General features: G+C 40.6%; 1 protein-coding gene across 1 annotated transcript in view; it reads right to left on the bottom strand.

Annotated features, from left to right (window-relative positions):
- The window catches only part of LOC126176726 (histone demethylase UTY), a 219,297-nt gene that overhangs the window by 32,449 nt on the left and 161,201 nt on the right, over positions 1-25,647 (bottom strand). Inside the window, exons 13-18 of the mRNA XM_049923899.1 lie at positions 25,370-25,599; positions 23,024-23,229; positions 22,611-22,916; positions 18,400-18,536; positions 18,193-18,311; positions 2,299-2,509 (exon numbers count right to left, since the gene is read on the bottom strand). Of these exons, the coding sequence (XP_049779856.1) occupies positions 2,299-2,509; positions 18,193-18,311; positions 18,400-18,536; positions 22,611-22,916; positions 23,024-23,229; positions 25,370-25,599 (1,209 nt within the window). The remainder of the gene's footprint in view (positions 1-2,298; positions 2,510-18,192; positions 18,312-18,399; positions 18,537-22,610; positions 22,917-23,023; positions 23,230-25,369; positions 25,600-25,647) is intronic.

Below are 25,647 nucleotides of genomic sequence, written 5' to 3'. Positions count from 1 at the left end.
AAAAGTGCATGAATGTTACAGCCTGATTACACAAAGGGTATGTCAGATGCTTCTGTCAGCATTGTGCTTTGGAGCAGAACAGTATAGTCTGTCTGTAAACTGAAGAGCGAGCAACCCTTTTGGTGGGGGAAGTGGCCTTTCCCGGAAGAACACTGCCACCGGCATACAGGGGCACCCAAAATCCGTTGCCCATTACCTGTCTAGCTGTGTAGATAGGCGTGCGGTGATATACGTTGTTTCTGTTCATGGGACCTTAGTTGCCCATTGCCAGTCAGTTAACTTTGTATACTTACTGATGTGCTTCAATATCTGGAGGAGATGGATAATGGTATAGCATTGCAAGAAAATGTGTAGAATATGAAGAAGAGGAGGTATTTGTGGAGTAACGAGTGTTCAGTCATCTCTAACGTTATTACAGCGTGTATTAAAGAGGCGACCCAAAAAGAACTGTAACTATAATAATATTACCAGTCCCAACCAAAGGGCGGCAATTTACGCTAACGTAAGCCTCGTGCAATAGGACGCATAAGGAAGGAACGTGAAAATAAGCCGCACGGTTTACTGGAATCGCCACGAAGGAAAACTAATAATTTTGGGAGAAAACCCATCGTTATAAGACAGTTTCAAAATCATGTAAAACCTTTGATGCTTATGGAACACTAAATTTCTATCTCGGTCACTATTCACCTGATTCAAAGACAAATTGCTTAAATAAGGGGCCCAATAGCTATGTCAAACACTGCTGATATTTTCTTCAAAACATGTACACCGATTCTGGACTTCTAAGCAAAAAGCTTGACCTACGAGGTACGTTCACATATTAATTTTTATTTTTTGGTAAGAACTTTATTTGTTAATGTACAGTAATGTTATCCTCTTCAAAATATTACTCATCACATACTGTACACTTATGCCAATGCTTTTTCCAATTCCCGAAACACTTTACAAACTGTTTCTTTGGGATAGTTTATAGGTCTCTTAACTGTGCATTTTTAATCTCATCCATGCTTGTAAAACCACTTTTCTTTAAGGCCTGCTTTGAAATTTTTGTACCACTTGCATGCCCTTGGTTTACTCGTAACAGGTTCACCACAAGCAATATTTAATATTTCTAAAAGTTTCATACACTTTATTCCATTCTTATAACAAAATTTAATGCAGGTTCTCTTATCTATTTTTATACTAAACAAATATTCGTTGATGCTACCACAACACATGTAATCTTTTTGACAGATGACAACAGAGTAAATACCCAATACGCATAACATTGTACACATACTTTTGAGACATGTTTTCAAAGACAGTGATAAAAAAGTAGTGCCAATCGGACTAATACAACACACAAAATTATAAATTTCTGCTTACTTTTTAAACACTCTTCGTGTTGCAAGAATTGTTAAGTTTCAATGCAATTAGGTTGGGGTTGGGTTGTTTGGGGGAGGAGACCAGATAGCGAGGTCATCGGTCTCATCGGATTAGGGAAGGATGGGGAAGGAAATTGGCCGTGCCTTCTCACAGGAACCATCCCAGCATTTTCCTGGAGCAATTTAGGGAAATCACGGAAAACCTAAATCAGGATGGCCGGATGCGGGATTGAACCATCGTCCTCCCGAATACGAGTCCACTGTGCTGGCCACTGCACCACCTCGCTACGTTTCAATGCAGTCCTTCAAAGAAAACTTCTACCTTTTAGTAGAAACACAAAGTAGGAACAAACCTTAAATTCTACATATTGAATGCATTATATGGGGTTCGTTTTACGAATAGTAATAGAGGAACATACATTCACATGAACAGCCATTCGGTCCTATGTTTGTAGTAGAATCCCGACTTCCGTTTTTATGTTAATATTATTTACTCTATAATGTTGTGTTTCGAAAGAAGCTATCGTTTTTTATATTCCTTATGGTCTTAACACATTTGTCTAAAAATAAACACAGCCACGACATATCTGTACACGGCGCCACCACAGATTTAAAGTGCACGCCGCGGCTGGGTCGGTATTACGTTGTGAAACAGCCTGTAGGAGTGCCTTGTGACGTAGCTGGGTTGACAGAGTGGGGACTTGCTCACTCACTCTTCAGTTTACCGACAGACTATATAAGCTATTCTTTTACTCATGACAAATGGAAAATTACTAATAGACATCAATGTTTTTACATGCACACTACCTTTCTAAGCACACATTTCACTGGTTAGAATATGAAAGACATAAGATTAAATCTTCTATGTGACTAGTAGGTTTTATGTATAAATTGATGTGTTATCCTCAACACATATATGCATGTAAATACTTACTTGATCAACTCAAAAAGTTTAGGATCAGAAACCTTAATATTGCGTGCGAGGTTCCAAGAAAGATGGACCATTGGAACAATACTTTTGAAACTTTGAAGTTTATTCCACTCATAGCGTTCTATAGCCAACTGATACTGCCTTGCAGTCAGTGGGCCAACATTCCATGCAATATTATTGCACCATCCAACAGCCTGAACCCAATGAACACAACCTGAAAAAAATTAAAAAAACTAAAACAACAGTCACAGAAGAGAAATTTCAAGGATATCTTTAATGTACACAAACAATTTTATGTTGTACTTTACAAGCAAGAAAAAAAAGTGTGTAACTTCTGCTACTGCATTAATTAAACATTTTAATGAATAATTAAGTACCACAGCGTTGTGGCTGCATGCGTTAAAATCCCACACAATGTTGAAAAATCCAGTTCCCTGAAACCTCATTAAATAGAGAAAGCCCAAGAACTTCAGTTTTCATTTTCTTATATCTATTATTTTCTTCCCACATTATATATCACATTGGATTCCATTCTCAATTTTTATGTGACTATTTTGGAACACACATTTTATTAATACAACAGTGGAATATATCAAGCATTTTGGAAATCTACATGAGACTTATGCGACTTTTTCAACTGCTTCCAGACGCCAAAGAATGGAACAGCATCAAGTACTGAAAAACACTACAGTAATAATTCATTTTGCATTGAGCACCAATGTTACCCTGTATTCCTACACAAAGTGGTATCAGTGTGGTGTTATAGGTACCCCTGAACAGGATATGCAACACATCAGAACAGGAAATAGGATATTACTAATTTAATGAATTGCAAACTTACAGGCATAAATATGTACAATAAACTAAGAAATTAGATAAACAGTCATTTTAGAGAAAGGAGAAGCAAAATTCTATAGAGATGAAAGAAGGTACAAAGGTAATGAAGGCAGAAAATAATTGGCCAGAAGAAATTACTCTAACTGAGAATGAGGATACAGTGCAAGAAGATTTTTGAAAAGACTTAATTCCTGTATCTGGATTTCAAAAATCTTTGTACAATCTGGAAGCAACAAATCAGGAAATACCAGTGGAACTCCTACAAACATCAGGTCAAAGAGTGGAGCAATAACTGTACAATGTATTTAGCTCACATCCAAAAAAGAAGAACACATAGATGTAAAATTATTGCAGAATTCATCTTCTGCCAAATGTCTCAGGAATACTCAAAAGATTATTTTATCACAGAATGGAAGGGAAAACTGAAAGTAGATTCGAATAGAACCATTTTCATTTTACAAGTGTTGCTGGTACTACGGTTAACAATAAGAGATCTTATTTCGGGAAAACAAGAAAACATATGTTACATTGCACTCACGAATTTAAAGAAGGCTTTTGATTCTGCTGAATGGAATAAAATAATTCCATTCTTAGAAAGTGTAGTTTCATCAAATTCAGGCATAGCCAATTCTCTTTACGCAAATCAGACTAATCAGGCATTGATAGAATTGTACACAAATTCAAAAGAAGAAAAGGTGTAAGCCACGATTTCAGAGTGACAACAATGATATTTTATTTCTATACTTAACAGGCAATCATGGAAGTAAGGAACTAACTCATAACAGTTGATACAGTCAAAAAATCAAAATTGTTGTTAGAGACATAGCAGTGGTTGCCAAAAGTGACAGAAACTGAGTCAGATGTTTAACGAAATGGAATATTTGCTAGCTGAAGGTATTATACAGGGTGATTCAAAAAGAATACCACAACTTTAAAAATGTGTATTTACTGAAAGAAACATAATATAACCTTCTGTTATACATCATTACAAAGAGTATTTAAAAAGGTTTTTTTTCACTCAAAAACAAGTTCAGAGATGTTCAATAGGGCCCCCCCAAGAACTCGAGCAATATCAACCCGATACTCCAACTCGTTCCACACTCTCTGTAGCATATCAGGCGTAACAGTTTGGATAGCTGCTGTTATTTCTCATTTCAAATCATCAATGGTGGCTGGGAGAGGTGGCCGAAACACCATATCCTTAACATACCCCCATAAGAAAAAATCGCAGGGGGTAAGATCAGGGCTTCTTGGAGGCCAGTGATGAAGTGCTCTGTCAAGGGCTGCCTGGCGGCCGATCCATCGCCTCGGGTAGTTGACGTTCAGGTCCCATAACAAACCTTTTTCGTAGGACTCTCCACACAGTTCATTGTGGAATTTGCAGCTCTCTGCTAGCTCTACGAGTCGATTTTCCTGGGCTGCGAACAAATGCTTGCTGGATGCGTGCTACATTTTCATCACTCGTTCTCAGCCGTCCAGACCTTTTCCCTTTGCACAAACACCCATTCTCTGTAAACTGTTTATACCAACGTTTAATACACCACCTATCAGGAGGTTTAACACCATACTTCGTTCGAAATGCACGCTGAACAACTGTCGTCGACTCACTTCTGCCGTACTCAATAACACAAAAAGCTTTCTGTTGAGCGGTCGCCATCTTAGCATCAACTGACGCTGACGCCTAGTCAACAGCGCCTCAAGCGAACAAATGCACAACTAAATGAAACTTTATAGCTCCCTTAATTCGCCGACAGATAGTGCTTAGCTCTGCCTTTTGTCGTTGCAGAGTTTTAAATTCCTAAAGTTGTGGTATTCTTTTTGAATCACCCTGTATTGTGACATGATGCATGCCTTCTGGTCCAGTTGTCATATAACATTTATGACCCAATTTGATATTGCCCTTGAGTGCGAGAAGTGACTACACCTGTAATTAAACGTGTTTTTAAACACACTACTGTGTAGCTTTGATATGTGCTCCATGTGCTATGTGTTTTATTGTGTCTGATTAACTTTATAGATAAGTATAACTCCAATTGCATTGTGGATAGAGTAGAAATGGGATCTAGTAGAGTCTCTAGTACTCTGAGTCCCTAGTACCAAAAGACTATTAATGAATTGTTATTTATTGAGAAGCATCATTATCTGTCCTTATTACATGCCATAAAAATCAGTCCTTGGAATATTGAAGAGATCAGAATGAAAGCTGAACACAAGAAACTGATGGTGAGGCAACTTGAATTTTCTCCATTAATCTTATATAAGATATACATAGGACAAACATGCAGAAACTTCAAAACAAAATATTCGAAACATCTCAGAGCTTTAAAAGACAACAGCTCCCATAGCACATTTGCTGACCACCCTATAGCCAACAACCACCACCCAACCACAATAGAAACAGACTTAAGAATACTAAAACCCAGCCACATCCTATACCGCAAACTGACCATTGAGGAAAACTTCCATATACAGAAGGCAATAGTGGAAGGAAAACAGGTCTTAAATGAACACCCTACACTCTGCAAGGGCACACTATTTAACACATTAAAGGAACTTTACAAATAAAAACAGCACGTTTCAGCACCACTGATGATGGCACAGTTGTGCCGAAACATGTTTGAGTACTTAGAAATACGGTGTTTTGCATAACTGGTGGACCTCAAATCCCAAAAATTTTTTAACTGCAAACACGGCCAATACAAGGAGCTGCAAATCAAAAGATGGATACTTATAGAAGAGATTGCAGTACATTGGGATGGATTGGTAAGGAGCTAGTTGTAATTCTCAACTTCATTACATTATTGTTGGCCTATTACTGTGTAGTGTGTTTGCATTAGGTAGTAACAAAATGGAAGGCAAACAGAGAACATTTTATGATGCTACTCTCAAGTATTGTAGATGAGAGTAACGTTTGCTTATGGAAGAAATAGAAATTGGGATTATTTGCAACTACCACTATTAGAAAGAAATACACTGGCCTTCACAAAGGAAGACAGCCCAATGTTGTTAAATTTTTCAAATTTGTCCATGAAAGGGGGAAGAATGAGCAACCTATGACTAGTGACACCATACAAAACAAAGTAAAAGAAGTATCTGCAGTTCTTAAGATACCAAGGCAAGAGTTTAAGGCTAGCCATGGAGGGATTGACTGTTTCATGAAACAGGGTGGCTTATTTCTACAACACAAGTAAAACAGTATTCCAAAAACTTCCACAGGATTTTGAGAAAAACTTAAAGAATTTTGATGGTATGTCATCACACTTCACAAAGGGAAGAATTTTTCTATTGGCCAAATGGGCAACACACTGATGAAATGTCAGTTTCATTTCATATGCCATGTAACTATACAACTGATGAGATGGGGATAATAAAAGCTACCATCAACACACCATGGTGTGAAAAACGAGCATATCTGTAATATTGGGAATCACAGCAAATGGTCACAAACTTCACTGTCTTAATCTTCAAGTGGAAAACAAGCCCCAAGACCCATAAAAATGGGAGGCTGCCCCCTGTTGTTATGATTTGAAATCATGAGAAGAGATGGATGACTCAAACTTTAATGCTGGACTGGTTCCTAAATGTATGGGAACTCTATCCTGCTGGAATTTCCAAGCTACCACCAATGCTTTGCCTTGATGCATTTTATGGTCATCTCAATGGTGATGCAAAAAATAAGGTCCACAACCTATCCAATGACCTTGTTATTACTCTTTCAGGTATGACTTCAGAATTACAACCCATGTATGTTTGTGGGACTGAACTTTAGCATTAACTTCAAAGATCGCACTTTACAAAACACATCTTGTCGCAGTTTTCATAAATTAGTTATAAATGGCAATAGTGACTGCACCAGCCAGCATCCGAAATGTTTCTATCATTTAATGACCAGATAACTTGACAATTCAGAGGCTTCCTTTACCAGGATACAGATTAGCTGTGTGTTTTTCAAGGAGTTCCTTGTGTGGTGGGGGAGTGACTACATACGTAAAAAACAGTATTCCATATGAGTCCATAGATGTATCGTGGCACTACACTGAACAGATATTTGAATGTTGTGAAGGGGCAGCTGAATTTAGTGAAACTAAACTTCTAATTATTGTTGTTTATCAGTCCACTCACCCTGACTACAGAGCATTTCTGCTCAAGCTAGAGAGGGTTCTTGATTCACTTTTTAGGAAGTACCAGAAATTAGCTTTATGTGGTGATTTCAATATAAATTTTGTATATGATGGTGCAAGAAAAAGGATGTTGGTAAATCTCCTAAATTCATATGATCTGATGCAGACTGTGTTTTTTTCCAACTAGGGTGCAAGGCAACAGTAGCACAGCCAAAGACAATATTTTTATTCATTCTTCATTACTAGATTGGCATTCTGTTAGTAAAAGGGCCTTTCAGACCATGATGTACAAATTTTAACACTAAAAAGCTATTGTACTCAAACAAATGTCACATATAATTACAAACTATGTAGGAAAGATAATCCAACAGCAATAGAGAGTTTTTTAAGCCTTGTCAAGACACAAGAGTGGCAGGATGTTTATAGTGCCGATCACATAGATGATAAATATAATGCTTTCCTTAACACATTTCTCATGCTCTTTGAGAGTTGCTTTCCATTAGAACATTCTAAATGGGGTACTAGCAGTAATAGGCAGCCCAGGTGGCTGACTACAGGGATAAGGATATCACATAGAACAAAGCGGGAATTATATCAAAATGTTAGAAGTAGACACAATCAAGCTACAGTAGCCCATTACAAATAGTACTGTACGGTGCTTAAAAATGTTATTAGGTAGGCAATGAGTATGTGGTATGCAACAAGAATAGCTAATTCACAGGATAAAATTAAAACAATATGCTTAGTTGCGAAGCAAGTGTCTGGTCATCATCGCAAGGTCAATGATATAATGTCAGTTCACAGTAAAAATATTTCTGTCACTAATAAATCAGACATATGTACAGTATCTAACAATCATTTTCTGAGCATTGCTGGTGAATTAAATATAAATTTAGTTTCCACAGAGACTCATATAACTTTCTTGGCAATAGCCTTTCCGAGATTGATGTCTGAAATACTCCTCTGTGATACAGACAAGGGGGAGATTGAGTCAATAATTAAATCACTGAAGCCTAAGGACACCCATGGATGTGGTGGAGTGCCTAGGAGAATATTAAAGCACTGTGCTGCACATATACGAATTTAGCCATATTTGTAATTTTTCCTTTAGGAATCGTCAGTTTCCTGAACAATTAAAGTACTCAGTAGTAAAGCCACTTTATAAAAAGGGAGAAAGGGATAATGTAGACAATTTTAGACCTATTTCTATGCCATCAGTGTTTGATGAAGTAATTGAAAAGGCTGTGTATGTAAGGATAATTTATCATTTTGTATCACATGTTTTGCTATGCAAAGTACAGTTCTGCTTTAGAAGTCGTCTAACAACTGTTTGAACACTAGGCATATTTTTTGATTTAACTAAGGTGTTTGATTGTGTTGATCACAAAATATTGCTCCAGAAGTTGGACCATTACAGAATACGGGGAACAGCTGGGAGCAGCTCATAATTGGTTCACCTCTTACTGAGAATGATTGTGATGGGGGGCCTGATTGGGGGATACGGTCATGTGCGGGGTGCACCAGGGATCAGTGTTGGGGCCACTCCTGTTCCTTATTTATATAAATGATATGGCCTCTAGTATTATGGGTAACTAAAATATTTCTGTTTGCTGATGACACTAGCTTAGTAGTAATGGATGTTGTGTGAAACATTGGCACGGTTTCAAATAGTGCAGTTCACGACCTAAGTTTGTGGCTTGTAGAAAATAAACTAATGCTAAATCACAGCAAGACTCAGTTTTTACAGTTTCTAACACACAATTCAACAAAACCTGACGTTTTAATTTCACAGAATTGGTATATGATTAGTGAAACTGAACAGTTCAAATTTCTATGTGTTCAGATAGATAGTAAACTGTCGTGGAAACCCCACACTTGGGAGTTTATTCAAAGTTTAATGCTACCATTTTTACTATTCGAAAGGTATCTCAAGTGAGTGATCATTTGACACAAAAATTAATCTACTTTGCTTATTTTTATTCGCTTATGTCATATGGTATTATATTTTGGGATAACTCTTCCCATTCTAAATGGATATAATGGGTGGTTCAGGTAATAAGTGGTGTAAGTCCACAAACCTCTTGTCGACCCCTGTTCAAGAGTCTGGGTATTTTGACACTGACCTCTCAATATATATATTCCTTACTGTCATTTCTTGCTAACAATGTTAGCTTGTTCCCAAGAATAAGCAACTTTAACTCAGTTAATATTTGGCAGAAATCAAACCTGCATTTGGATTGGACTTCCCTAACTCTTGTGCAGAAAGGTGTTCAGTATTGTTCAGTATACTGCTGCATCAATTTTCCATAAGCTACCACTTGAATTTAAAAATCTTAGCAGTAATCTACACACTTTCAAACCGAAACTGAAAAGTTTCCTCATGGGTCTGTCCTTCTATTCTGTCGAGGAGTCCCTTGAAAAATTAAGCTGATTCTTGTTGTGTTGTTGATTGTGTTTACTTAGACTTATGGACTGACTATTATTGGGTTCATAAACACTTTATTTTTATCTGTTATTACTTTTATGTTGTAATTTCATGTACTGACACGTCCCATGACCTTGGACATTTGGTCCTCAATTTGGTCCTATGGAACTTGACATGTAAATAAATAAATAAACATGACAGCAGCTTTGTTTGGTATTGAGCCCCACTGATATGACAAATCTCGAAAGACTGGAGTGGTATAGCCATATGAAAAGAATTCCTTCAATTATAAACCAGAGATAACTGGAAGAGGGAAAGAGCTCCAAATATTTGGGAGAAACAGATCCCCAGAGACATTTGTAAAAGACGCACAAACATTTGTCGTAAATTTTTTGGATGGTGATGCTGGTGGTGATGGTGGTGTTGACCACATGCTTTACCACACCGTAACATTTAATAGATGTTACATCAAAATATGTAAGTGACCTAATGTTATTTAGACAAACATGCTGGCATCTTGTGACTCACATTGCCATGTACATCCATACTCTGCAAATCATTGTGAGGTGCATGGCAGAAAGTACTTCCCATTGTACAAGTTTTTATGGCTTTTGCCCATTCCATTCACATACAAAGAGTAGAAGAATGATTGTGTAACATGGTGCCATTAGCTGATCATCTTTTCATGATCGCTATGTGAGTGATGCATAGGGGTTCACTGTGCACATAGGTTCACAACTTAAAGTTTGTAGAACTAACTTTCTAAGTAGACTTTCAGGGAATAGTTTGTATCTATCTTCAAGCACTAGCCTTTCTTTTTTATGGTTTTAGGGCGCAAAACTGTTATGGTCATAAGTGCCCATTCTGTGGCTTAGTGAAGGGTAAAAAACCGAATTTTAAATCAGCAGCAATTGGAGTGAAACTCAAAAAGGAGGGAAACTAAAAACAGAAGGAAATCTTGGACATCTTCTAAAAGGGAAGATATATCAGGCAACAGCTGTAAATGGACACACAGCAGATTAAAATAGGGGCACTGAAGGAAAAGGTGTCTCACTGTTTACGGTTGAGAGCAATGGGGAAAAAGTGGAGGAGGATCGCCACTTAAAAGATGTCGGTGGCTAAAAAGCCCTACGCAGAGTCTAGTTAAAATTACCTCCTCCCGATGACAAGGCTGGGAGGAAGAGCTCCAAGCACAGGGAAGAAGTTTTACAACCCATAACTTATTATTAGGAAGTGCAGACCAATGTGTGTGCCATAAAACAGCAATACAACAACACAAAATGGTCCGTAGATCAGCAAAGGGAACCATGCAAACAGTGGGCCGAGGAAGAGAGACTGCAGTCTTTGCCGCAACATAGGCTGCCTCATTTCCGCAGATACCAACATGCCCCGGGATCCAGAGGAATGCCACAGAGACGTCACCCAAGTGGAGCATGTGGAGGCAGTCCTGAATCTGGTGGATGAGAAGGTAGATAGGATAAAGAGCTTGGAGGTTGAGAAGAGAGCTGAGTGAATCCGGGCATATAATATACTCTATCTGCTAATGGCGACAGATATATTGAACAGCCTGAAGAACAGCATAAAGCTCTGTAGTAAAAACCAAACATTGGTTGGGAAGCCGAAATCTAATAAGAGTGTCGCCAACAATATAGGCACTCCCAAAAACAAATGTGGTCTTTGAGCCATCGGTGTAAATAAATGTGGCATCCTCCGTTGGTGCACACAGAGCAGCAAATGCCGGACAATAAACTATTTGGGGGGAGGGGTACTATCCTCGGGAAGCTGGCAAAGGTCATGGAGAAGGCAGGTCCAGGGACAAAACCAAGGTGGCACCGTACCCCCATTTGTCAAGAAAGTTTTAGGAAATTGGAAGGAAAGGGAATGTAGCAGTAGACAGAAGCAGACTCCCAGTGATAGTAGAGAGGAAGGTCTGCCTGCATACCCTAAATCCAAGAAGGCATCAAAAAAAAAAAGGGCATGGGTCAGATGAGCAGGCATGGAAGACAGATGACTTGTGTAACGACTCAGAAGGACAGCTCACAAATCAGACAGTGGAGGTTCAGCACTCTCAGCACAAAGGCTCTCCACAGGGCTGGTGTAAAAAGCTCCAGACACTAAACACAATCCATGGTGGTGGACAGAGTTGAGATATCGAAGAATAGGCGGCCATCAGAGGAGTAAACTATGCTTCCAATTTCGAGCGCACTTAGGTGCGATGTAAGCCGAGGAGGACCACTCTGTCAGCTCCCCAGAAGGTACCACTCAGAACACGGGGGGGAGGGGGGGGGTGTTGCGGAATCGCAGACAGCCACCTGAAAGATATAAAACGTGGGAAGACCAACACAGTTTTCTGTCAAACATAAGTCCCAAGAATTTGGTGACGTGTGCGAACAGAAGATCGACAGGGCCTAGATGTAGGGAAGGTGGATAAAACTCTATGCGGGACCAAAAATTTACACAGATGGTCTTACTGGGAGAAAATCGGAAGCCTGTTCTGATGCTCCTTGAGTGGAGGCGATTGAGACATCCTTGAAGACATTGCTCAAGAAGGCTGGTCCATTGAGAGCTGTGGTAGATTGTAAAATCATCATTGACAATGAGGGAGCCTGAGACATCGGGAAGGAGACAATCCGTAATTGGATTTATGGCAATGGCAAACAGTACAAAATTTAACATGGAGCCCTGGGGCAGCCTGTTTTCTTGGGAGAAAGTACGGGAGAGAGTTGTGTTCACTTGTACCTTAAATTTGCACTCTGTCATAAATTCACGAGTGGAAAGGGGTAGCTGACCTCAAAAGCCCCAAGAGAACAGTGTGCAGAGGATGCCTATCCTCCAACAGGTATCATATGCCCTCTCCAGATCAAAAAATATAGCTACCGTTTGGAGTTTCCTGAGAAAATTGTTCATGATATGAGTGGAGAGAGCAACAAGATGATCAACTGTGAAACGATGCTTTCGGAAACTGCATTGGGCAGGTGTTAAAAGGTTTCAGGACTCCAGCCACCAGCCCAAACGACAAATTACCATCACTCCAAAACCTTACATACACTACTCATGGGGTGATAGCTAAAGGGGAAATGTTTGTCCTTTCCAGGTTTTGGAACAAGAATGACGATAGCTTCCTGCCATCAACTGGGAAAGGTACTGTCAGTCCAAATTCAATTATAAAGGTGAAGGAGGTAATGCAGAATATGGTATGATAAATGCAGCAACATTTGGACATGGATGCCATGAGTCCTGGGGCAGAAGAGCGAGAGGAAGAGAGTGCATGTTGGAGTTTCCTCATAGAAAAAATAGTATTATAGCTTTCGCAATTTTGAGAGGAGAAAGCAAGATAGCACCCTTCTGCTGGTCATTTCTTCATTAGAAAGGCTTGCGGGTAATTTGAAGAGCTCAAAATCTCAGCAAAGTGTTCACCCAATGATTTAGAAATTGCGACTGGGTCCACTAAGGTATCCTGCGCAACAGTTAGACCAGAGATCGGGGAGAAACTAGACGTGCCAGATAACCATTGAATTCAACTCCAAACTACAGGTGAGGGAGTGAAAGTATTAAAGGAGCTGGTAAAAAAGTCCCAGCTTGCCTTCTTGCCATCGCGGATGATGCAACAGCATTGCGCATGTAGCTGCTTATGGCGGATACAGTTGGCCAACATAGGATGGTGGCAGAAAACACGAAGAGCATGTCTCAGCTCGTGTATTGAGTCACAGCATGTCTCCTTCCACCAAGGAACTGGAGGGGGGGGGGGGCAGAGGAGAGGTACGAGGTGTTCAACGTTCCACAGCTGTAAAAATAACTTCTGTAACATAAGTGAGCTGATCATCAATGCTAGGAAACTGATGGTCATCAAATGTTGGTAGAGAGGAGAAAAGTGTCTAATTGGCTAGGGAAAACTTCCAGTGTCTTGGGCGCATAGACGGCAGTTGTAGCTGTAATTGAAGGGCACATGGAAAATGGTCACTCGAGTGTGTATCAGCAAGAGTGAGCAATTCGAAGCAACGAACTAGCTGAACAGTACCGACCAAAAGGTCCAAATGAGAGGAGGTAGACATGGAGGTAGACAAAAATGTAGGTTCCCCAGTGTTGAGGCAAACAAGATCCACTTTGTGGAAGAGGACAATCAATAGGGATCCTCTTGGACAAGGATGCGGAGATCCCCAAAGCGGATGGTGAGCATTGAAGTCCCCAACCAGCAAATGAGGGGATGGGAGCTGATGAAGGAGATTGGCTCTTGCCATTGGTGTGGACGACGGAATGTGGTGTATGGTACAAAGAGAGAAGGTTTATCCAGAAAGGGAAAGCTATACAGCAACAGCTTGGAAGGAACTGTTTAAGGGGATTGGGTGGTGATGGATAGTATCATGGAGAAGAATTGTCAAGTCCCCCATGTGCTGGAGTGACATCAACAGAGGGGAGACCAAACCAGACTAATTGCAAATAAGGGAAGGCAAAGCGATCATGGGGATGTAACTTTGTTTCCTGAAGACAAAAGAAGACCAGGGAGTAGGATCGTAAGAGGATTGACAATTCACCCCCATTGGAGTGAATTCCGCAGATATTCCAATGGATAATTGACATGGGGGGGGGGGGGGGGGGGGGGGACAGAAAAGGGAAAAATCTCACCACAGTTGCCGTCAACTGAAAGAGCACTGAGAGCCAGCAGCTGATGGCGTGGAACGGCACTCCACAAAAGACAGAAGTTCATAATCCATAGGTTGTTCGGGGGCAACTCCTGCTGCCAGTGATCAGCTGGTTGATCGGCCACCAGCGGTGCGTCTTGGCGACACAGAAGAAGGCCGAGGATGGCTACCGCTGGGTGGCACTGTAGAAGAGACATGCCGTGATGGAGAAGGAGAGGAACTTTGTTTCTTATGAGCCTTCTTGGAAGCAGGATGTTGAAATGAGGGAGGAGTCGATGGTTGTGAGGTTTGGGTATGTAAAAAATCTTCATGAGTAGGCTCTTGTCTTTGGAAGTCTGGGTATTCGATTTTGAGGCCTGTAATTAAGTAGGAGTCGGTGAAGGTTGAGCCTTAGAGTGAGCGGTTGATAGTGGGGAAGTTGAATAGGCGATCTTAGGGCTGGCCAATCTGACGACCATGGCGCTAAAGGTGAGATCGCCAGTCTGCATGGCTACCTCCTTATTAGGTCGAGGAGAGGTCAGGACAGTGCTATATTTACCCCCTGGGAACACAGTGGACTTTCTACTGGCAAATAACTTACGAGCAGCAAAGGTAGACACCTTTTCCTTCACTCAGATTTCCTGAATAATTCGTTTATCTTTAAAAATAAGACAACCTCTAGAGGAAGCAGCATGGCCACCCATTCACTTGATGCAACAAGGGGTGGAGGTGGACAGTCACCCTCATGAGCAACCCTGCCACATGTAATACATTTGGCCATATTGGAACACAACTGGCTGATTAAAACTGCTGACACTGATAGCAACATGTAGGGTTGGAGATGTAAGGTCGAACTGAAATAATCTCATATCCTGCTTTAATGTGCGATGGAAGTTGAACTCTGTCAAACATCAAGAAGAGAGTGTAGATCAGTACCAATTCCTTATCACCCTTTTTCATGACTCAATGTACAGCCATTACACCCTGGTCAGGCAGGTAATTTTGAATGTTCTCATCGGATAATCCGTCAAGTGACCTCGCATAAACCATCCCGTGCAATGAATTTAAAGTACAGTGCGCTTCCACCCGGTCATGGAAGGTGTGTAGCAGTGTAGTTCAAAACAATTTATGTGCGTGGAGGACACTGTTTGTAACAACAAGGTGCCATTTCGTAAGCGGGAACAAGACTTTACAGGACCTGCAATTGCATCGACACCTTTCTGAATAATGAAAGGGTTGACAGTGGACAAGCCTTGGCCTTCGTCAGACCGAGAAACAACAAGGAACTTTGGCACCAATGGAAGAATTGTCCACGGCTGCGACTCATCTAGCTTTCTCTAGTGGTCAGAAGTTGTAGAAGTAGAGGAAACCATTGTGAAAGTATCCCAATGATTACCGGCATCTCCGATGGCACACTCCTTCCTAGTGGGGGGCCTCTCTGAGGGCACCCCCACCTTAAGTGATTGTCCACACCTCAGGTCACACCTCCCGAAAAATGGACGGAGGGACCAATCGGCACATTTGGAAGGTACCAGCTCAGGTAATCACCCCTCCCTGGGCCTGGCCTTTACCAGAGGGTACATACGTGCCCTACTTGCCTACCCAGGGCGGGGAATTACACGTTACCCCGTCACCGGCTACATGTGGGTCAGTCTTCAGACACGCACAGGGAGGAAAGAAGGAGACAGGGGGGAACAAAGAAAAGGAAAGAAGAGAAGAGGTCTCAAATGCCACAGTGGAGAAGGAGGTAAAGAGAAGAATCAAGGAAAAGAGAAGGACAAAGTGAGGACAGAGACTTTCCATTATAGAGAGAAAAGAAGAGAAACCACATCTTACAGTCACAAGCGTCCATCTCCGGACATGGGCACAAAACATACTCCCAAAGAGAGGGAGAAGGGGAATGGAAGGGGCTGGGGGGTGAGGGGTGGGGGGTGGGGGTGGGGAGGGGGAAAATCGGGACAGGGAGGGTTGTGGAAAGGGAAGGTATGTAGCCTGGGAAGGTATGCAGCCTGGAAAGGAAAGAGAGCTGCACTAGCTAGGGGTCCCATGTTCGCCACGCACGTATCCACAAAAGATTTGTGGACCCCCTGGAGGGAATAGCACTATCCTGTGCATTGCTAACTATTTTTAGTTATTCTAGTGAGAAAGAGAATGGACTTGAAATTTTTCATATCAGTTTGAGCAGCATACGTTCAGTGTAACATTATTTCCCATGAAATAACCATTTCTCAAGGGGCACATACTTCCACTGCAGCATTCACACTTGCGCGCACGCACGCACATGCGCACACACACACACACACACACACACACACACTTAGGCTAAAAGGACAGCTAAAGCCCAAAACCTAGGGCAATCACCTAATCTGGAACGTTTGTCTGCCAGCTAATCCACCACTAAACAGTTACATGTGAGTAAAAATATGCAATTATTTTAAGGTCATATGACCATTTTTCTGTAAAGGCACATATGTTAATATATTAAGCTGTGAACGAACGTAGAAACTATTTCCAATCATGCATATCACTGTGGGTATCACTCTTGTGATGAAAGTTGACAGCATTAAGAATAAAGCCACTCAACACTGAAAATTCTGAATGTACAATGCCATGTTGCACAGCCAGTGACATAAATTGAAAATGGCAGTCCAGTAACTGAAATAGTAAGCTTCAAAACCTGAAAACTGACAAAATGGTTCTATAACCACTTTCATTCCAAAATCACTTGTCCCTCATTATCCTAGTTGTAGTGTGTGCCAAATTTGCATCTTTATAAATTTCTTAGTTTTCAGGTGCTGAACCAGAAGACGTAAATGCAGAGCGCTTTAAATCAATTAGTCCAGTCTTCTAAACTTCCCTTCTTAGACTTCAACAGTAGCACCACATACCAAACAAACTACTGTACATAACTTGCTTTTTCATTTTTTTCCCCAGATATCCTTGGCATAGTTTCACATAAGCTCCACATCCCATCTCTAGCTACAATAGAACAAAATCAAACAGTTTTCTGACACAAAAGGGGCATCTCATTATATTCTGTCATGCATACTATTCCACTGATACTGGTGTCAGCTGTTATTTCTTTGCATGGACTGCATGAGACATGAAAACAGTACACCCAAGAGTAGCTAGTTGTTCAGTATCCAAAGATTTGAGATTTGGTCCAAGGTTGATACCAGGATCGGCAACGGCCTTGCCGCAGTGGTTACTCCGGTTCCCGTGAGATCACCGAAGTTAAGCGCTGTTGGGCGTGGTCGGCACTTGGATGGGTGACCATCCAGGCCGCAACGCGTTGTTGCCATTTTTCGGGATGCACTCAGCCTCATGATGCCAATTGAGGAGCTACTTGACCGACTGGTAGTGGCTTCGGTCAAGAATACCATCATAACGACCGGGAGAGCAGTGTGCTGACCCCACGTCCCTCCTATCCGCATCCTCCACGGAGGATGACATGGTGGTCGGATGGTCCCAGTAGGCCACTCGTGGACTGAAGACAGAGTACTTTTTTTTTTTTTAAATATATGTATATATACCAGGATCTATTTCTACCACATTACTTTCACTTTGACAATATTTTATAAGTACAGGACATGCTGGATTACAACTGATTCACGCTACATCTTAAATAATAGTTGCATAGCCTCACAACTGCTTTGGATAACTGGTTCTCAGATTTGAGAATTTATAATCACATTCATAATTGATTTAGTGAATGATAATTAGTCAGTACTCTGGCTTATATACCGTGTGTGGTAGCAAGATTTAAATACACATATATTCATTTGTAGGGAAAAGTTATTTGAGGGAGATGGGATGAAGGTAGAGGTGAGGAAATGGGAAAAGAAAAAAAAAAGAGGGGAAGAAATGTGTAAGATTTTGTCGGAATAGCACTAACCTGCATTGACCCACACTAGATCTCCTGGCCTCTGCATGAATCGATAGACTGGTATATTTTCCTCATATAAATCATCTAAAGAAGGCCACCAGGAGCCGTGAAGGTAGTTTATATTATTCCTAGAGAGGAAAAAACAATAGTGTTATTCACCAAAAATTAGATTACAAATGAAATTTCTGCAAACTGCTTAATTTCTGAACAGCTTACCTTTCACAAAGATTGTAAATAACTCCCCAGTACGCATCAGGCACAGCAAACCATTCACAGTCACCTGGGCCAATGTTAATATTGATGGAGCAGAAGTTATTATTCTCTTGGTGTCCTGGAGTCCTGCTTCCAGGAACCTGAAATTAAACACCACAGATTAAACAGCATTCTATAATTTATTGTAGACACTTTACAATTGAGGCATTCCAACACATGAACATCTATCCATCCCATCATATATTTCAAAGTGTCCACCTAAAATCTTTAATGCAAGTACTATGATGAACTACATATTGTAGTCAGGACTTGCATTTCTAAGAAACTACTGATTTGAGATTACACAAATGAAAGTGTTGAACAGTGGTTAAGCACATGAAAATGTTCAACTTTGCAATTAAGATTCAATATAAAGAAGGAACCAAGTTCAAAAGCTGACCAGTAAAATTCAAATTCTTATTCTTATTTATTAAACTATTCACTACTCAACATCTCCTTGTACGGCAAGTGTTTGACATTACAAATTTCAAATATCATATTAAACTTGCCAGCTGCCATAGGCATGTTAATGTGGTTGACATAATTAAAGTAATATTTGAATCCCACATTTGAGTAGGTGAAGTCACAAAAAGGATGCAACATCAGTTACAAGTACAAAGGGCATTGAATAAGTGATGCAACACACTATTTTCCTCGGCCATTCTCGGTTGAAAAATGCAGATTTTGCTGTGGTACATTGTGAAATATTCCTGCTTGAGCCCTCATTGTTTCAATTTAGTTTCAATAGGTGGCAAGAGTTATGTGTAGCCTTCAAATTGGAGTCTTTAATGGAAGTGTGTTCTAATTCTAAGCAGAGAGCTGTCACCGAGTTTCTTTTGACGGAAAACCAGGGTGATGCAGGTATTCAGAGGTAACTGCACAATGTCTGTGAAGACCTAGCAGTCAACAAAAGTATGGTGAGTCATCATCAAAGTGTCTATCATCATTGCCAAAAGGTCACGCAAACCTGTCCGATCTCCCACATGTCAACTGACCACACACAGCTGTGAGTTCTGCAATGTTGGAACGTGCAGACACACACATTTCATGTGGTCAACGGATCACAATCAAACACCGCACTGCTCAACTGGACATCTGTGATGGTAGTGCTGACATGCCCCTACACCTGTTGGGAGTAATCAATGGAGTGTGCATCCTGGGTTTCTCACCTCCTAACAGAAGACCACGAAGAGCAACAAAGGACCATCTGTGCAGAATTGCTTACATGTTATGAGGCTGAGCATGACAAATTTGGTCAAACATCATCAGAGGTGATGAAACATAGGTTCATGACTTTGAACTGAAAAAAAAATGCCAATTCTGTTTGATATCTTCCCTAATGATGCAATGATCAACTCCTAAGTGTATTGTGTTACTCTCAGGAAATTGAAGAAATGACCTCAGTAAGATAGACACCATAAAAATGCAAAGAAACTCCTGCTTCTCCATAACACAAGGACTTTCACAAGTCTGCACACCCAAGAGCAGCCCACAGAACTTCAATGAACTGTTCTTCCTTATGAACCCTACAGCCAGGATCTCACACCTTCCAATTTCATCCATTTGGTCCAGTGAAGGATGCACTCTGCAGGAAGCAGTATATGGATAATGGTGAGGTTATTGATGCAGCAAGACATTGACTCTGATGTTGATGCAGTAGAGTGGTAGCATGTGGACATATAGGCCCTCCCAATAAGGTGGCATAAAGCAGTCACATTGAACAAAGATAGAGTTGAAAAATATGGTTTTATAGCCAAAGGACTGGGGACTAATGCAGTGTACTGGAATCCTGAACAAAACCAACCTGCTTTCACAAACAAAATGTGTTGCATTACTTATTGAACACCCCTCATAGTACAATAACGATACAGATAATTAAGATCAGGAGTATAACTGGAACTGTAAGTAAGTAGTTAAACAAAGCAAGAAATAAAATACATACATCAAAAAATATTTTGCTTCATCTTGGTTCCGAGAGTTCTGGATCCTGTACAGAAAACTGGAACAGAGGGCAACATAAACATCATTTTCGCCCTTTTTATTGCTCATGAAAACCACATATTGCATGTTGTACCACCATACAGCAAGACCTTCAGAGGTGGTGGTCCAGATTGCTGTACACACCGGTACCTCTAATACCCAGTAGCATGTCCTCTTGCATTGATGTACGCCTGTATTCGTCGTGGAATACTATCCACAAGTTCATCAAGGCACTGTTGGTCCAGATTGCCCCACTCCTCAATGGCAAATTCGGCGTAGATCCCTCAGAGTGGTTGGTGGGTCACGTCATCCATAAACAGCCCTTTCCCATCTATCCCAGGCATGTTCGATAGGGTTCATGTCTGGAGAACATGCTGGCCACTCTAGTCGAGCGATGTCGTTATCCTGAAGAAAGTCATTCACAAGATGTGCATGATGTCTTCATCCATGAAGACGAATGCCTCGCCAATATGCTGCCGACATAGTTGCACCATCAGTTGAAGGATGGCATTCACATATTGTACAACCGTTACAACACCTTCCATGACCACCAGCAGCGTACAACCTCCACCTTGCTGCACTCGCTGGACAGTGTGTCTAAGGCATTCAGCCTGACTGGGTTGCCTCCAAACACGTCTCCGACGATTGTCTGGTTGAAGGCATATGTGTCACCCCACTGGTGAAGAGAATGTGATGCCAATCCTGAACAGACCATTCAGCATGCTGTTGGGCCCATTGTTACCACGCTGCATGGTGTCATGGTAGCAAAGATGGACCTTGCCATGGATGTCATGAGTGAAGTTGCACATCATGCAGCCTATTGCGCACAGTGTTAGTTGTGACATGACGTCCGGTGGCTGCACAAAAAGCATTAATCAACATGGTGGCATTGCTGTGAGGGTTCCTCCGAGCCATAATCTGTAGGTAGTGGTCATCCACAGCAGTAGTAGCCCTTGAGTGGCCTGAGCGAAGCATGTCATAAACAGTTCCTGTCTCTCTGTATCTCCTCCATGTCTGTACAACATCGCTTTGGTTCATTCCGAGATGCCTGGACACTTCCCTCGTTGACAGCCCTTCCTGGCACAAAGTAACAATGCAGACGCGATTGAACCATGGTATTGACCATCTAGGCATGGCAGATCTACAGACACCACGAGCCATGTACCTCCTTCTTGGTGGATTGACTGGAACTTATCGGCTGGTGGACACCCTCTGTCTAATAGGCACTGCTCACGCATGGTTGTTTACATCTTTGGGCAGTTTAGTGACATCTATGAACAGTCAAAGGGATTGTGTCTGTGATACAATATCCACAGTCAATGTCTATCTTCAGGAGTTCTGAGAGCTGGGGTGAGGCAAAACTTTTTTGATGTGTATAGAATGAAATTTTATGAAACAACCACTGTTTGAAATCAGAACAGCTCAGAAACAGTAACAGGTGGGAGGGTGCATTGGGTATTGTCTTGCACTAGGTTATTTCACAGGGATATGACCCATATAGCAAGCAATGACCCACACATCAAGAAATGGTAATAGGCACTATATAAGAGAAGAGCAGGATATCTTTTAGACTGGGGGTAGGCTTCAAAATCATTACCCCTCTTTAATGAGCAATACATTTCTTAAGAAAGACAACTAACTAGACTCACACGAAAGTATGAGAGACTGTTTATATATGCTTTACAGACAATATCAGTGAAGAATTAACATAAACTAACATTTTAATCTGAAACACCCCAAACGGTTACATTTTCACAGAAAAATAATAACCACATAAAAAATTAAGCTAAACAGTGTTATCATTACCATACAATCCCAAACGGTTATGTTTTCACAGAAAAATAATAATGACTTAAAAAATTAAGGTAAATGACATTATCAGTGCCATAGGACTTTCAAAGCTTAATATTTCTAGTCCACAAATGTATATTCCTGCTGGTAAGATTTGCATCTCTGATTACAATGCACAAAACACTTTAAATATGAAAACCATGAAAAATAATGCACAGACACTTTCAACAATAAAACTAAGGATATTATCATCCATTGCTCCAAACTCTGTGTGACTTATCGTGCATGAAAATAAAATAAAACAAACATAATTGCAACAGCTGAAAAAGTTATACATACATTTTTCAAGCATATCAGAAGGATTCTGAATTGTTGAAAATATTTTTGTAACTAAATAATAGTACCTTCATGTACAGTTGTACTGTGTTCATGCCAAGAATAACATGACCAACATGGGACAACATATTTCCAGCAGAGACAACACGAGCAAATGCTGGTAATTTCATGAGTTCCTGCAGTTGAGGTCTCCATTTTCGTTCATCTGAGAGATCAACATTAGTACCAAATCTTAACATTTTGGGCCCCGACTTCCCACCACCTGAACTTCCAAATGCACCTCCTTTCTTTCGACGCACATTTCCTGTAGAATCTTTCGAGTCCGAATCTGACAGATTACTGTTGTGTGCTCCTGCTGTTCTTTCACCTTCTTCCTGGAAAAATAAAAAAAGCCCTCACACTGGCATGAGAGTTCTCACCAATGTGAAATACATCTGTATAGCATATTATTCATTAAAAGCATCATGTGAGACTAATTTACCTTCAAGCTGTCCTGGAAAGATGATGCCTGATACTGAGCATATTTGGCAATAGTGGTGTGTGATCTGTGACTAATACAGGCCCAAACTTTTCGGCCTTGCTGTGGATCCCAGTTTTCATCTGATGTTTGCTGCATTTGTGTTCTAACTTCAACGCTATGGTCTGGATTTGCCTCAACAAGTGTCTTTGTTGAGAACAGACCTAGGTCTAAAGGACAAAAAATGTTTAGTTAGCTAAAATGTTATCTACGGTAGAGACTGATCACTAAATATAATCTGTAACCATTCTATATATGAAAGACTAAGACACCGACTGGAAAATAGATGGCCAAGTGGTTAAGAAAGTCAATAGTAGTAGTTATTTGGTGGAGAAGATAACGGGTGACATACAGAACAACAGTAGTGCAGTAGATAGGGCACAGCTTATGCAGAAGCTTTGGTATGCGGTGACAACACCATATGACAAGAAAAATCTGACACGGAATGCCAAATTGCGACATTACACAGCAACTGTAAGAAATGCTGCTCTGTATGGATCAGAAATGATCACACTCGCCAAGAGAGCTTGCATACAGTTGGAGGAGGAGGAGTGGAAAATTTTGTGACATATAAGACACCAAAAAACATGGGGATATCTGGATACATAGAACACAACAGGAACTGTGCGAAAATATTGAATCCATATTGAGCAAGGTACAGAAGAGGAGGTTACAATTTGTTGGGCACATCATGAAGATGGATGAAGAGAGGTTGACTAAAAAGATGTGGAATGCAACATGTCATATGGGAAACAAATGGGTGAAGGAAGTCAGAGATGACTGGAAGGCAACAGGAATAAAAGAAAGGAGTCTGCAGGCAGTAGTACAGGACAGGTAGAAGTATACAGGGTTGGTGGATGGTCACAGGCGGCCGGACACCAAAATCAAAGCTGTCTTAACAGAAGAAGAAATAAACAGAAGCAGCAAGAGAGTGGAGAGGTATTGGGAAAAAAGAAGACGTGCAAAACAAGCCACAAGTGATCCAGAAGGGTCCTAATGAAGCAGAAGAAGAAGAAAAGGTATCTTAATTAGAATTAAACATGGTCCACACACTGTCTTGAGGAAGGTTTAAAATGGCCCTTATAAATTACTTTGTATTTTGAAGCTCTGAATCCATATTTTTTTCCCTCCTGTTGGGGTGGAATAATATGCAATTGCGCCTAGTTCAATCTGTAATTTGCATCTATCATATTCTTGTCACAGTTGGACTGTTGAGTAATTGACTACTGCTCCCCTTATTCACACACATGCTTTTGAGCTCTTAAGGCCAAGTGCCTTGAACTGCATCAGCTACTGGCAAACTAATTGTAAAGGACAAACCAAGAATGTAACCTTATGATCTTTCTTGAGACAAAGAAAGCTGAGAGTCAGCAGAATTTTCACATGCCTGTATGAAGTGAATTAAAGAAAATATAAACAGTTAAGTACAGAAGAGACTGCATTGATTTAAACCAGCTACTCATGAAAAACATGTTTAAATTAACTTCTTCATATACTCCACAAAGAACACCAACAGTGCTAACAAATTTCTTTCTCCATAGAAAGTAATTGCTGTGTTGATTATACATACACCATACTGGGAACCAGGATTCCTGTCATTTTCAAGCACGGATGTGGATTTAAACACCAATACAGCACACAGTACCAGGTAATCACATGTAATCACAAGATACAGTGTTACCTATGTCTTCACAGAAACTGAATGCCAGGTTGTATTAATATCCAACATTAAAAATCATTTAATTTGCTGATATTATTACAAAAATAAAATTTACAATTTCTTAAACTGAAAGTAGATCACAGATAGACTATCTTATGTCCGGTCCTAAAATTTTAAACATCATCTCAATAAAATAAAGTTAGATAATTCAATTTTGTTTGTTTTTAAACACTGGTACACTATAAAAACCTCACACCATAGTATGTTGCAAAATGGCATGGTCTGTTGATAAAAAGGAGTATTGTACAGATAATTCACTTTCAAAAGCAACAGAAACGTTGCAGTTGTGTCTACATTGGCCCCAACACAGCAACAGCATTTTCACTGCTGTGAAAATGAGTTACTGCATAGGCACTCCACTTACCAATGAGGTGGACCATTTTGTTTTGACTCCTATAACAACACACTATAGTACTGTGACGCGCCAATTTCAGTGTTTATCAGAACTGTGGACATTTACACAGAAAAAATTAATTACATGTCTTTATTTTTTTGAAGTGATACCTAAAAGCTTATGGATAGCCCCTGTAAAACTTACACATGAAATTCAGAATCTCTGCTATTCATCTACAGCATTATTAAAGAGGTACCTAATTTAAGTGCCGCTGCTAGGCCTCTGACAACAGCAATTGGATGCTTGAGGCAGAACTCTTGTAGCTGTGGGCTGAATGCATCCTTTTTGTTTTCCAGGTACACAGAGGGAGTTGGAGGAAGCAGCTGTTCTCTTGTTAGTCGCTGCTGAGGTGGATCTGGAGGCTGTGGTGGAGGAGCACGGTCTGACAAAATGCTGCAGTTTGAGACACCATTTAGCCCTCGGCCCCTAAAAAACAGAAGTAAAGAACAGACAGTTGTGGAAAATAAGAACAGC

The sequence above is a fragment of the Schistocerca cancellata genome, chromosome 1, assembly GCF_023864275.1.
Source record: "Schistocerca cancellata isolate TAMUIC-IGC-003103 chromosome 1, iqSchCanc2.1, whole genome shotgun sequence".
NCBI lineage: Eukaryota > Metazoa > Arthropoda > Insecta > Orthoptera > Acrididae > Schistocerca > Schistocerca cancellata.
Note: the sequence above shows the minus strand (reverse complement) of the source record. Positions and strands in the feature narration are given on the sequence as shown.